This window comes from Peromyscus leucopus, chromosome 2 (genome assembly GCF_004664715.2).
Source record: "Peromyscus leucopus breed LL Stock chromosome 2, UCI_PerLeu_2.1, whole genome shotgun sequence".
Taxonomy (NCBI): Eukaryota; Metazoa; Chordata; class Mammalia; order Rodentia; family Cricetidae; genus Peromyscus; species Peromyscus leucopus.
In genome coordinates, this window is record NC_051064.1 from 118,261,552 (window position 1) to 118,275,512 (window position 13,961).

The 13,961-nt window shown below is 41.9% G+C and overlaps 1 protein-coding gene across 1 annotated transcript in view; it reads left to right on the forward strand.

Annotated features, from left to right (window-relative positions):
- The first annotated feature begins 455 nt into the window (after nucleotides 1-455).
- The window catches only part of Zswim5 (zinc finger SWIM-type containing 5), a 113,677-nt gene continuing 100,171 nt past the window's right edge, over nucleotides 456-13,961 (forward strand). The window contains 1 exon segment of the mRNA XM_028889808.1: nucleotides 456-1,157. Within this exon segment, the coding sequence (XP_028745641.1) occupies nucleotides 554-1,157 (604 nt within the window). The 5' untranslated portion in view covers nucleotides 456-553.

Sequence of the window (13,961 nt, forward strand, 5' to 3'; positions counted from 1 at the left end):
GCCTGTCAATTCTGCCTGCCGCAGGAGCCTGATCTGGAGTTGGTGGCTCTCCCCATTGCCCCGCAAAGCCTATTCCTTCCCGGCGACGGCCGGCGCCCGGGTCTTTCCGCTTGGCCACGCGGCCCATTCCTCTCCGGCCGGGCGGCAGGTGGGCTGGAGGCACCAGGTGCCGGGCGCTCCCCGTCCTCGGCGGCCCCGCGGGCCCCGTGCGAGCGAGCGCTCGGCTGGTGTTCCGGGCTGGCTGCGCCCGGAGCGCGCGGAGGCAGCCCGTGCTCGCGCCCGCGTCTCCTCGCTCCCGCGGCGGGCCCGGGCGGACGGCGCGCGTCGCCTGGCGCTGGTCCTCAGGCCAACCAGCGGCGGCCCCGGCGGCGCGAGCACGGGACCGGCCCCGGCTTCCCACTCGGGCCGGCGAGCTCGTGGGCTCGTTCGCCCCGCCCCCTCCCCACAGCGCCGCCGCTGGGCGCTTGCGCGGGGCGCGTGGCCGTGGCCGGGGTCTCCGCCGCAGCCCGAGCAGCAGCAGCCTCCGCCTCAGTCAGTCAGTCGGTCCCCAGCAATGGCGGAAGGAGGTGAGCGAGAGGAGCTGCTTTCGCCGCCGCCGATCTCTCCGGCCAAGCGCCTGTGCTCCTGGCCCAGCCCGCAAGCTCACCACCCCCGCGGGACTCCCGGGGCAGCGGGCGGAGGGGCGGGGGTCGGCGGCGGCGGCTGCCTGGCCCCCGGGGCCCGCCCCCACCTGCAGCCCGAGTCCTTGCTGGACTGCGCCGCCAAGACGGTGGCGGAAAAGTGGGCGTACGAGCGTGTGGAGGAGCGCTTCGAGCGGATCCCGGAGCCGGTGCAGCGCCGCATCGTCTACTGGTCCTTCCCGCGGAATGAGCGGGAGATCTGCATGTACTCCAGCTTCCAGTACCGGGGCGGCCCGGGCGCCGGCGCGGCGGCCGGCGCGGCGGGGTCTTCGCCGGTCGAGGAGGGGCCGCCGCCACCCCCGGGGGTCGCCACTCCGGCCGGCTCCGCCCCCGGGGCCGCCGGGCCAGGCGCATCCCCCGGGCTGGGCACTGGGACCGGCGTGGCGAGCGCCGGCGGCGGCGGCGGCGAGGGGCTGCCGTTCCGCCGGGGCATCCGTCTGCTGGACAGCGGCTCCGTGGAGAACGTGCTGCAAGTCGGTAGGTGCTGCCCGGCCGGCCCCTCTCAGTCCCCTGCCTCTTCTGCAGGTGCCTCCCAAGCCCTGGATCGAAACCCCGGCTTTCTGCCCAACTCCTGTACCCCCGCCGAAGGATAAAAAAAAGTCAGATAAAAAACTTTTCCTAACGTTTCCTTGAGGTCCACTTCTGTTCTTTCCCCTCACCGGCTGCCCCATTTCTTTTTGTTTGAAGAGCGAATAGGGGTCTCTCGGTCTCTCTCTCTCTCTCTCTCTCTCTCTCTCTCTCTCTCTCTCTCTCTCTCTCTCTCTCTCTCCCCCCCATATCTTATTCCCCATACTAAAGGCATAAGGATGGGGAGATGGGTACCCTTTTGGATGCAACAATTTTCGAAACGCGTTTGACTGATTTAAGTTTGGAGGAGAAGGGATTGTTAGCGAATCTGGAGCAATAGGTCTTAGAGGGAGTATTTGAGGGACAGGCTGTCACAGCCAATCTGTAGTTATAGCAGATTGAATCCGGGTGTAATTAACTTTCACATCGGAAAAAGCAACAGAATACTGTGCATTTTAGACAATTTTAATTGTCCGTTTTAATATTTTTCCCCCTGGGCCAGTGATGCTTGGGAATCTAGGCTGCAGATTAACAATAACCGAAGATGGAAATGTGACAGCTTCTCTTCTCTACACCCCCATCCATGGGAAAGAAAAAAAAAAAAAAAAAAGCCACACAATCTGGAGTGGGGGCGGGGTCTGCCTTCCTTGTCAGACTGGGGTAAATCAAAAGCCAGTCACGTTGGATGTTTCAAATGCTTTTCATTTAACACGTCTTCGTATTCGCTTTTGTTTTATCTTTTTGTTTGTACAAAAATGGAAACTGGTTCTGTTTCATCTACTCTTTCTCTTGAGCTTGCAGTTAGTTTGTTAATCTTATTAAGTATTTAACTAAAGTGTGCCTGATTTGTGGAATGATCAGGGAGAAAGAAAAAAACGACATTGTTTAACATTGATTTGTTATACAGAATACTAAAACACTTTTTTGGGCCTATTTGGATTATTATAGCATTCTTGAAGTACATATCTTTGTGTATTTTATTGTACAGTATATGCTTATTTTTACTAAAGGCAATACTGATTTTTCTAAAGGAGTTGAAAGGAGGACATTTCACAGGCTCAGGCACACATACATATACAAACCCAGACATCTAGTTCTCTTCTCCCCAGGTAAACCCAACGTATTTGGAATTATTTCCCTTTGAAAACTAGTACATCACAGTGTTTTTATATAGAACAGTCTGCTTCCAGTTATTGAGAGTGAATAAATTCTGTTGAGAATGAATAAATTGAGAATGAATAAATTTTTAAAAAATATACCATAATTCTTAACTATAAAATGCATATGTATTATGTACCAGAATATAGGGACACTGGATTGAGAAGTTGTGCTCATTTGAAAGATGTCAGTGCTTTGTGTATTTGTGTATATTTTAGAAAAAACAAGTTGGATAAATAGGTGATTATGGTATACAGCTTTAATATTGAAATGTTGAAAACATGAAAATGAATATGGCTCATTTTATTAATCTCTAAACTTTAATCTTTCTGAGAGTTTAGGACAGTTAACTTTTAAAGGTTCTTATTTAAAACATTTTAAATTGATGAGTCAGTTTAAGTGGTTGTCTTAGGGATAGAAATGGATTTGAAAGAATTTCAAACTTGAAGGGAACAAATAAGGGAGAAGAGTTTTGTTTTTTTTTTTTTCCGCTTATAAGAGTTTATTAGAAATACAGGGATAGAGAGTGCGCAGGCCTGTGGGAGAGACACGTGCGTGGAGAAGAGGAAGAGGAGAGAAGAAGGGAGAAGAGTTTTATCTCCCCCGCCCCCACCTCCCCGTGCTGGGAATTGAACTCAGGGCCTCTGGCGCTAGGCAAACACTCTACCACTCAGCTGTAACTCTAGTCCCAAGAGGTACCTATTTTTATAGTGATTAGAATGTCAACTTCCAAGTGAAATCAGATTTAGAGGATGATCCAGATCATGTTTAAATCACATATTCCTCTTAAACCACATATATGGTACTTATGGGGTAATGGACTTGTACATGGTAATTTCAGGGACTCTGAGAAGGACACAAACAAACATTGTCTGATTTATTTGGCTTTCCTAGATAATGAATTATACTTTATTGGAGAACAAGGTGCTTTGTGTTATTTATTTCTCTGACCTTAATTTGTACTAGAAAGTATGGAAGAAGATATCTCATTTCTTTATTATTTAAAGCATTTTGACATTAATCACCTTGTAATATATAAAACTAGAAGCCCACCCCTCTTAATGTTTTGTGTGACTTAATCTAGATGATCAGTTTTCTAAAAGCGTTGCAAAGAGATCAGTGAGTTATTTACATATAGTCTCATAGTAAATCATGTTCTTTAGTTTATAACCTCACTCCAAACTCAATTTAATTCTTACATCCCACTAAGAATTCTCTGTATTTCCTTAGTGTTTCCAAGGCGTATTATGGTCTTGAAACTGGGGATTGTTAAAGGTAGAAAGGAAGAGAATTCTGGATAGTTTTATAATAACATCATTTTATTCTTTTGATTTTGTTTTAAAGACTTATTTTATTTATACATGTGAGTGCCTATATGTGTGCCTGATGCCCATGGATGCCACAAGGGGGTGTTGGAATCCCTGAAACTGGAGTTACAGGCAGTAGTGAGCTGCCATGTGGGTGCTGGGAACCTAACCCAGATCCTCTGCTAGAGCAGCAAGTACTCTTAACTGCTAAGTCATCTCTCCAGCCTTAAATTTTTGGTTTTTTGAGTCAAGTTCTTACTCTGTAGACTAGGCTGGCCTCAAACTCAAGGCAATCCCCCTGCCTCAGTACCCTTAGTGCTAAGATTACATACTCGAGCAACCAAATTTTAATATCCTTTAAAAGATTAATAATGGAAAATTTAAAAAGATGTTTTTAATTTGTAATTGCTTTAGTATGTGTGTGTGTGGGGGGTGCATGTGAGTGCCGGTACCTTCAGAGTATGGAGAGGGCAGGTCAGATCCTCTGGAGCTGGAATTACAATTACAGCACCCCATGTAGGTGCTGGGATCTGAACTCAGGACCTCTATAAGAGCAGTCATCAAGCATTCTTAACTGAGGAGCCATCTATCCAGCCCCTTTTAATGTGTTTTTGTTTGTTTGAATTTTTCACAGCAGAGTATACTTGGGTGGAGATGAGAATCATGAGTTTGAGGCCAGCTTGGTTACATAGTAAGACCCTTTCACAAACAAATAAAAGCACAACACACAAAAGTTTTTACAGAAAATAAAAGCAATCAAAACTTTTATAAAGACTATGTAGGTTAAATTCTGTAACTTCAAAGTACTTTCCACATATAAGCATAATTCTGTAACTTCTGATTACTTTCCACATTGAGTCATCAGTAGAGGTCAGTGTGCTTGGGTACTCTGCAGAAAACATCACATTTTGAATTAGAACTCAAACTTCCTACCTTGATGTCAACAAAAGGGAGAAATGTAGGTTTATTGTGTTTAAAGATACATTTCTTTACATAATAATACCGATTCAGAAATATTGTTCCTTTTTTAAAAAGGGAAAACTTAGCCAGGCAGTGGTGGCGCACACCTTTAATCCCAGCACTTGGGAGGCAGAGCCAGGGGGATCTCTGTGAGATCAAGGCAAGTCTGGTCTATAGAGAGAGAGATCCAGGACAGGCACCAAAACAACACAGAGAAACCCTGTCTCGAAATCCCCCCCCCTTAGTCTTTGTGTGTATTTCTCTAAGTTTGAAGCTGTGTTAATAAATTTGCAATCTGATCCCTCACTGTTATGAAGGTAATATAATTCAGATTTTAAAAATGTTTTATTTGTGTTTTATATGGATGCCAGTACTACCTTGTGTGGGATAGGTATAACTACAAAGCTAACGGTTGTAGTAGAAAAGGTCAATTTCAAGAAATTATCCACAATTGTTCCACAATGAACATTAGGTAGTAAGTCTATAATTATGTATAGTTGTGTATCATCAATAAACATATCTATGAAAATTTCCTGTGAATTATAACAAGTATAATTGTTCCTTTTGTTGTTACTGTTTTTATTTGTTTTGTGATATGGAGCCCAGGCCAGGCAAACACTCTGCTACTGACTTATACCTGTAGCCCCAGTTAATGAATTTTATATGAAATTAATTTCTATATACAATATTGGGGGACACAAAAGATATTTAAACCTACTAGAAAGCTTTATAGTATCCTCTGTAAATTCAAATAGAATGGGAAACAACAAAATTTCATAATGGAAACGGCTTAATTTATATGTAGGATATCACAAACGGCAGCTGTATACCTTTAAGGGATATTTGGTGACATTAAATTTTCTTGTTGTTTGAGACAGAGACTTACTATGTATGCCTGGCTGCCCTGGAATTTGCTATTTTTGTAGACCAGGCTGGCTTTGAACTCACAGAGATCTGCCTGTCTCTGTCCTAGCAAGTACTGGGACCAAAGATGTGCCCCACATACAGCTCATTAAAATAACAACAACAACAACAACAACCCTGTTATATTTATTTGTTTGTGTGTGCGTACATTTATGAAATGATGTGTGCAGAGATCAGAGGACAATTTGGGAATATGTTCTCTCACTTCACTTTGGTCCTGGGTATCAAAGTCAAGTCACTGGCCATAGTGCTAACTGCCTTTCTCGACTGAGCCATCTCCATGGTCTGGTAACATTTCTTTTTCTTTTTCTTTTCTTTCTTTCTTTTTTTCTTTCTCTCTCTCTCTCTCTCTCTTTTTTTTTTTTTTTTGGTTTTTTTGAGACAGGGTTTCTCTATGTAGCTTTGGAGCCTGTCCTGGATCTCACTCTGTAGACCAGGCTGGCCTCGAACTCACAGAGATCCTTCTGGCTCTGCCTCCCAAGTGCTGGGATTAAAGGCGTGTGCCACTGCTGCCTGGCCTGGTATAATTTCTTTAGTGAAGAAATTTATCAAGTTTTAAATCTTTGTGTGTGTGTGTGTGTGTGTGTGTGTGTGTGTGTGTGTGTGTATGTATGTATGTATGTATGTATTTCATAGTGAGTTCTCTCCTTCCTCCCTTATTGTATACATGAAGTTTTAATTTTTTTTTTTTGTGTGTGTGCTTCTGTTTGTGTGCAGGTATGTGTGCATGTTTATGTGGAAGCCAGAGATCAGGATCAGGTATCATTCCAATACTTTCGAGAGCCTTTTACCTCTCCTCTCTTTAAAACAATATGTTTAATTATATGCATGTGTGTCTGTGCGCATGTCAATATGTGCATGTGAGTGTTGGTGCCCTTGGAGCCAGAGGTGCTGGATTCATTGAGTTACAGATGATTGTGAGCTACCTGATGTAGGTGCTGGGACTTATGCAAGAGCAGTATGCACTCTTAACTTCTCTCTAGCCCCCACTTTGCACTTTGAGACAAGCTCTTTTACTACAAACTGGGGCTCAGGGCTTAGGCTAGGTTGACCTGACCAGCCAGCAAGACCCTGGAATTTGTTCATCGCTGATTGCAAGTGCACCACCATGCCTGGCTTTTTATGTGGGTGCAGAAACTTGTGCTTGAAAGACAAGCACTTTATCGACTGAGCCCTCTTCCCGTCTTCCCAACTCCCGTACACGCATGTTAGTGCTCAGTAAGTGTCGGTGGGATGAATGAATGCTAAGAATGGCCTGCTGCCGGTGCACCTGTAGGCCCAGCTCCTCAACAGGCTGAGCTAGGAGAAGAGCCTGAACCCAGGAGTTTCTGAAAGCACAATGTAAAATTAACAAGACTTCTTTCTCAAAAGTACCAACTAATCAACCAGTCAGACAGTCAGCCAACCAAGCAAGCAACCAATCAAACAAGCAAGCAAACAAAAAATAACATGCCCACATCCAGAACAACAAAAATCCTGAAAGGAGAAGAGAGATAAGCTTGAATTTTTAGTGTGAGCATATCATATAGAAAGTGATGGGAAAAACTCCAAACTTGCCAACATAACAACCCTCTTCCCTGAGTTGCTTTGGTCATGGTCTTTATCACAGCAACAGAAACCAAACTAAGACAGTGTTTGTGATCATATGCAAAATTATTCTATGATACTTTTCATGTGATATTGTCCACTGGTTTTGGTTTTCAGTATAACTTTTTCTCTCTTATTGAGATTAATGTAATTTATCCTAAATGGTGTTCAGGAAATATATAGTTGTGATTTTTCTTTGGGCCATAAACCAGCTTTCCAAATAAAGACATGGAGACTTTTTATTAATTATTAATGCTCGGCCTCAGCTTAGGCTTGTCCCACTAGCTGTTTTAACTTAATTTAACCTGTTTCTCTTCATCTACATTTTGCCTTGGGGCTTTTTACTTTTCTTTCATTCTGTATGTCCTACTTTCCTGCTTCCTCTGTGTCTTTCTGGCCCCTGATGTCTCCCTGTTGTCTCCTTTTCTTTTTTCTTCAAGCCTAAATTCCTCCTCCTACTTACTCTCTCTGCCTGGAAGTTCCACCTATACCTCCTCCCTCACTATTGGTCGTTCAGCTTTTTATTAGACCAATCAGGTGCCTTAGGCAGTCAAGGTAATACAGCAACACATCTTCACATAAACAAATGCAGCACATCTTTACATAAACAAATGCAGCACATCTTTACATAAACAAATATTCTGCAACAGAAATACTTTTTAATTTATGTACTTATTTTAAGGTGACTTCTCATTTTTTAGCCCAAGCTGGCTTAGACTTCATTGTAATCCTTCTGGTTCAACCTCTTGAGGTCTTAAGATTATAGGTATGAGTCACTATACCAGGCTCACTATATATAACAAATGTTTATCGAATGAAAGAACAATCATGTGCCATTTTTTATAATTTGTAGTATGGATATATCTCTTAATTAACTTATATGTAACTGGAGTCTGGAAGATATGCTGACATTTTATGACTTAATCTTTGGATATTTCTAATTTTTAAAATGTGTATTTTAAAAGTGGCAAAGCTGGATATTAACTAGTTCTTGGTTATATATTGAGTTAATACAGTTACTTATTTATGTAAGAATCAATAAATAATTGTTTACCAGCTTTTGATAGAATTGTTTCTAATAAACTTTGTATCTTCCTTTAGAGTCCAAACCAAGGTTGAAAATACCAAACCCTAAGGTCCTAAGGATTATATTGTTACCATTTTTATTTAGGCAAGTTATAAGTTGAATGGGTACTTGACTCTAAGAGTCTCTGAAACTTTTTTTTGATTCTTTGTGTTTTTTGTCTGTTTTTTTTTCCTCCCTCCTTATAAGGGTTAGGTAAGTGTGGTCCTGGGGCTGTTTAAGCAGAGATGGAGTACCCTAATGTTTTCTTGCTTCAAAGACAGTTATCTGAATACTTATTATCATTAGTTCTTAGAAAAATGGGAATTGAAATCCAAGGAAATATCTACTCTACACATATACTACATTAGCTAAAAATAAAAAGACTGAAATACCAATGGGCATGGTGGTACAGACCTTTAATATTAGCATTCGGGAGGCAGAAGCAGATGGATTTCTGGTCTACGTAAGAAGTTCCAGGACAGCCAGGGCCACATAGTGAGACCCAGTTCCAAAAACAAAGAGACTAAAGGGACAGAATCACTGCTGTGCTGCTGGGGGACTACAAAATAATATAGTCACTTTGGGAAACAACTTCTTTCTTTTTTGTGGGGGGAAGTTCAAGACAGGGTTTCTCTATATAGTTTGTTGCCTGTCCTGGATCTCACTCTGTAGAACAGGTTGGCCTCAAACTCACAGGGATCCGCCTTGCTCTGTCTCCCAAGCACTGGGATTAAAGGCGTGCGCCACCACCTCCCATCGAGACCTTGTCTCAAAAAAGAGGAAGCTCTGGTTGACAAATAGTTGAGAAACAGGAAGGAACTGGATTCTATTTGTACAGTTATGTAGAGAACAATTAACAATGATATGTTGGGTTCCCGTTGGAAGAGAAGATCTGACCATGCCTACCTTTTCATCCAGGTCAATATTCAGAAAGTGGATTGCTTGTTGAAATCCAGAATTTGTTGGGTGGAAAATATATCCATAACATTTGGATGGAACCAGGTTTTGGTTGTTTGGTTGCTCAGACCCAGAAGGACTAGTTAATCCTTGAAGGAAACAACCTTGAACTTGTTTCTCATGCAGCTGCTTTTATTCTGCAAGCCACATGGTTAAAAGTGAAGGATGTCAGAATTTGAGGTGTAGGTCAGTGGGAAAAAAGAAAAAAGTTATGGGTTCTAATCTTGGTTTCACAATAAAATCACATGAGTTTTGGGGTTTTTTGTTTGTTTGGGTTTTTTTATTTTTTGTTTTTGGAGACAGGGTTTCTCTGTGTAGTTTTGGTGCTCTTCCTGGAATGAACTCTGTAGACCAGGCTGGCCTTGAACTCACAGAGATCTGCCTGGCTCTGCCTCCTAAGTGCTGGGATTAAGGTCGTGCGCTGCCGCCACCACCTGGCTTGTAAAATAGTATTTAATGCAGTGTTTTATTAACGTAGATATAATTAAGGAGACTAAGTAGGAAGTAATTACCCTGCAAAATGAAAACCGTTGAATATATTTTATCTGTTTTAATATAATTCAACTATTTTAATATAATTCCATATATATATATGGAATTATATTCCATTAATATAATTAATAAGAAATTCTAAGGGACTGGAGAGATGACTCAGCCATTAAGAGCACTGGCTGCTCTTCCAGAGGACCCAGGTTCAGTTTCCAGTACCCACATGGCAGCTCACAACTGTCTGTAACTCCAGTTCTCAGGAACTCCAGTTCCTGAGAGTCTTTCTCAGATTAAGGAGATACTGAGCTGCAAAGACTTTCTGACACCCTCACACAGACATACATGCAGGCAAACACCAATGAATATAAAATAAAAATTATAAAAAAAGAAAATTTAAAATTACAGCTCATGTTGCAATAAAGATTAAGAAATTTGTTTACTGTCACAAGCTTGATTAACCTTTTATGGAATTCCTTTTGTATGACATTCCATATGGCCTGCTAGTATCCTAGTTTATAGCTAGGTGATCCAAAGTGACAATATTGACAAGAAAGATGACAGAACTATTATCAGATATGAGTCATTTTTCCAAAAATAAACATTACAGATTTCTTTTTTATATAGTTTTATTATCATCATGCAGTTTTTTAATTTTTTCTTTTAAAGATTATTACTGCTTTTAGGTACAAATACATGATAGATCAGGTAAGTAACATAGCCTTTTGTACATCCATTCACTATTTATACTCAGTAAGCAATGCTTTGTTTATTTTGAAAACTTTGGCAATATATTTTCCTCTATTTATTGTTTTATTGAATAAAGCCTGTAGTATTAATGAATTTACTCATAGTCTGCCTGTTTTTATTTTGCTTAAATCTAATAACACCTGATAAACCAACCTGTCAAACATCACCAACATCATCGCTGTTACTAGTATAAAAAAACCTCTTCTATATTATGTCCCCCAAAATAAAGAACTAATGTTCTGTTTAAAATAGAGCCTATTCAGCAAAGCTGGCCAGCCAGTAAGCTCCAGGGATCTGTCTGTCTTCTCAGCACTGGCTACAGGTTTGCAGGCTTTTTGTAGGCATATACTTGGCTTTTTTTATGTGGGTTCTGGGGATTGAACTCAGATCTTGAAGATGGCATGGAAAACACTTTATTGACTGAGCCATCATCCCAGTCCTCCAGATCTTTTGCTCAAATCACAAAGTCTTTCCTATCCCATGTGTTTGTAAGATACTCTGATGTGTGTGTGTAATTCTGGCTCATTATTATGTTTGTTTCTCTGCTGTAAATGGATAACATAATACTATCTAGGGGTTGGAGAGTTGGTTCAGTATTTAAGAGCACTTGTTGGATGGAGTTCAGTTCCCAGCACCTGTATCCAGTAGCTCAAAACCACCTGTAAATCCAGAGCCAGAGAATCAGACACCCTCTTTAGGCCTCCATAGATACCTGCATACATGTGATATTCATTCATACGTGTACACACACACACACACACACACACACACACACACACACACACACACACGATAAAGTGTTTTAAAACTGATGGTATTTCACAGATTGTTTTGATTATTGAATTCATCAATAGTGAAGCTGTTAGGACGAATCCCAGCATAGGAACTGTGGAGTACTCATTATTACTATAGTAGCCCTTACATACATTGTTGCACATTCTTATTTGTTCCTTTCTCTTCACCCCATCTTGGAAGTTTTTATAGTATGCCAGGTGCTCTCATTCTCTAAATTAAAACTGATCTCTTAAAGGTTACCAGTAACCTCATGATGGCCAAATACAGCATCGTTTTTTTCCAGCCCTCATTTCTTTATGACTTCTGTAGAATTTTATATAGTCTGTTACTCCTTCCTTTTGAAATATTTGCTCAATAGGTATTTGTTGTGTAATAGTTCTTCAGAGATTGAAACATGCCATCCTGTAGGGAAGCTCTTTAAGAAGGAAGGTGAACAACTCAAAATCACTTCAGGAAGTTCCTGAAACTGACCAGACTCACTAGGCCCCACTTTGCCAGATTAAGGGGGAAAAAAAAGCTGAGAGTCCTTCTCAGATTAAGGAGACGCTGAGCTGCAAAGAAAATTCGATCAAGCCAAGCTGCAAAACTAGAGACCAGACCAACTGTCTGGAAGGAGCAGAAACCAGCTGAGTTGTCTGGAAGAGGTTTAGACCAACTGAGGCACTTGGAAAGGACACTCTCCAACCTCCTGAGCCACCTGCAGGGTTTGTAGTGTGCTCCCAGTCCCCAGCTTTTGTGAGCTGTCACCCATGCTGGGGTAGGCTTTGGTGATGCAGCTGTCTGTGAGTCATTTCTGCTCCTGTAAGCTCTCGCTTATATTCCTGTAAGTAACCCCAATAAAACTCATAGTTCACCAGTTGGACTTTGGTGGTATCTGTACTTTGATCTGTCGTGGATTCACTATCTGGAGTGAGTGAGGGAGACCAGCTCCCACTTTTTCCCCCAGGATACTCTTGAGGAGGGAGAAGTTAGAAATATTTAGATAGAAATATAGAGGAGAGAGAGAGAGACAGATAGAAACACAGGATAGCTCAGGAGGACCTGGATCAAAACCCACTGGACCCTTCTGTCTCTTATAAAGGGCTTTTAAAGGAATGCCAAGGGGTGGGGCAAAAGACCTCCCCCCAGCACAGCCAAGTGCAGACCATCCCAACCACCTGTTAACCACACACGTGGTCAAGCCATCCCCTAGTGCAGGCCTGCTGTGTAAGGCAAGCTCAGTGCTCACTAGGAAACCTCTGTGGCCCAGTGAGTAGATGCTTCCCCAGGAAAATGTTTGTCACATGGCTGTATTCAAAACCAACACATCTAATGAGGGGTTAAAATCCAGAATATAAAGGATACCGGAACTCAGCTCATGGGAAAAAGGGTTGAAACCATTTCCCAAAGAAAATGTAAAAATAACTAATAAATATGAGAAAATTCACATCACTAATCATTGAGGAAATGGCAGTTAAGTTCATGATGAGATACCAACTCACACCCACCAGGACAGATATAATTATCCTCTCAGCTTTCTCTCTTCTGTGTGTGTTTGTCTGTCTGACTGCCTCTTCCTTTTTTCTTTTTCTTTTTCTTTTTGATGGTGCTGGAGATTGAATGCAGGGCATTGTACATGCTAGCCAAGGTCTCTCTAGAGAAACTGAGCTGTTTCTCTAGCTCCTGGGGTTTTATTTATTATTAAACTCTATTCCCAAATACAAGCAAGGATATGGAGGAATTAGAAATCTTTGGAAGTTTAAAGTAGTATAGTTGCTCTGGAAAATGGTGTGATGTTTCCACCCAAAATATAACAGAGTTGTTCTGTGACCCAGCAGTTCCAGTTCTGGGTCTATAACCCAGAAAGCAGGGACTTGATCAGGTGATTATATAGCCATGTGTAGAGCAACATTATTGCTGTGCTGGCTCTTTTGCCATCTTATTATAAGCCAGAGTCATCTGGGAAGAAGGACCCTCATTTGAGAAATTATCTCCATCAGACTGACTTACAGGAAAGTCTGTGGAGGCATTTTCTTGATTAGTGATTGATGTGGGAGGCCCCAGCCCACCATAGGGTAGGTGGACCAGTAACGAATATCTAAATTGTTCCAGTATAATAAAAATGTGGGAGTCAGAAATTGAGATAAAGACCTGATAAATACAAGAACATCGCTGAGTCGATTGTCTGACCCACTCTCCACGTTTCCCCAACCACCAACCCTGAAAATCCCCGGGAAATCCTTTCTTCTCTCTAACTGTCCTCTCTAGCAAACCTCCTCAGTCCTCCAAGAACTCTATGGCTAATTCTGGTCAGCCAATTGTTGACTCCATCCTTTGATGCAAGGTGGCTTTAGTGGCACAGAGGAATGGCTGTACAAACAATTCTCCCACAACATGGACCTAGGTTGTGTAAGAAAGTAGATTGGTGATTATCAGAGACTGGATTAACAATGATTACTAATGGATGACTAATGAATATAATGTTTATTTTTCTGTATCATAAAAGTGTTTCTTCTAGTTCGTAAAATTAGATACTGGCAATAGCTGTACAAATCCACAAATTTATCAAATACCACTGAACTACCTGCTTTAAATTGGTGAATCTTATGACATGAATTATACTGCTATAAAGGTGTTACCAGAAATGCAAGTATCCACCTCTCCTCAGAGAAAAACCTTCAAAGACGTTCTGTTTCACTGGGAATGAGGTCTGAATTCCTAATCAATGTATCTAGAGACTCGTGT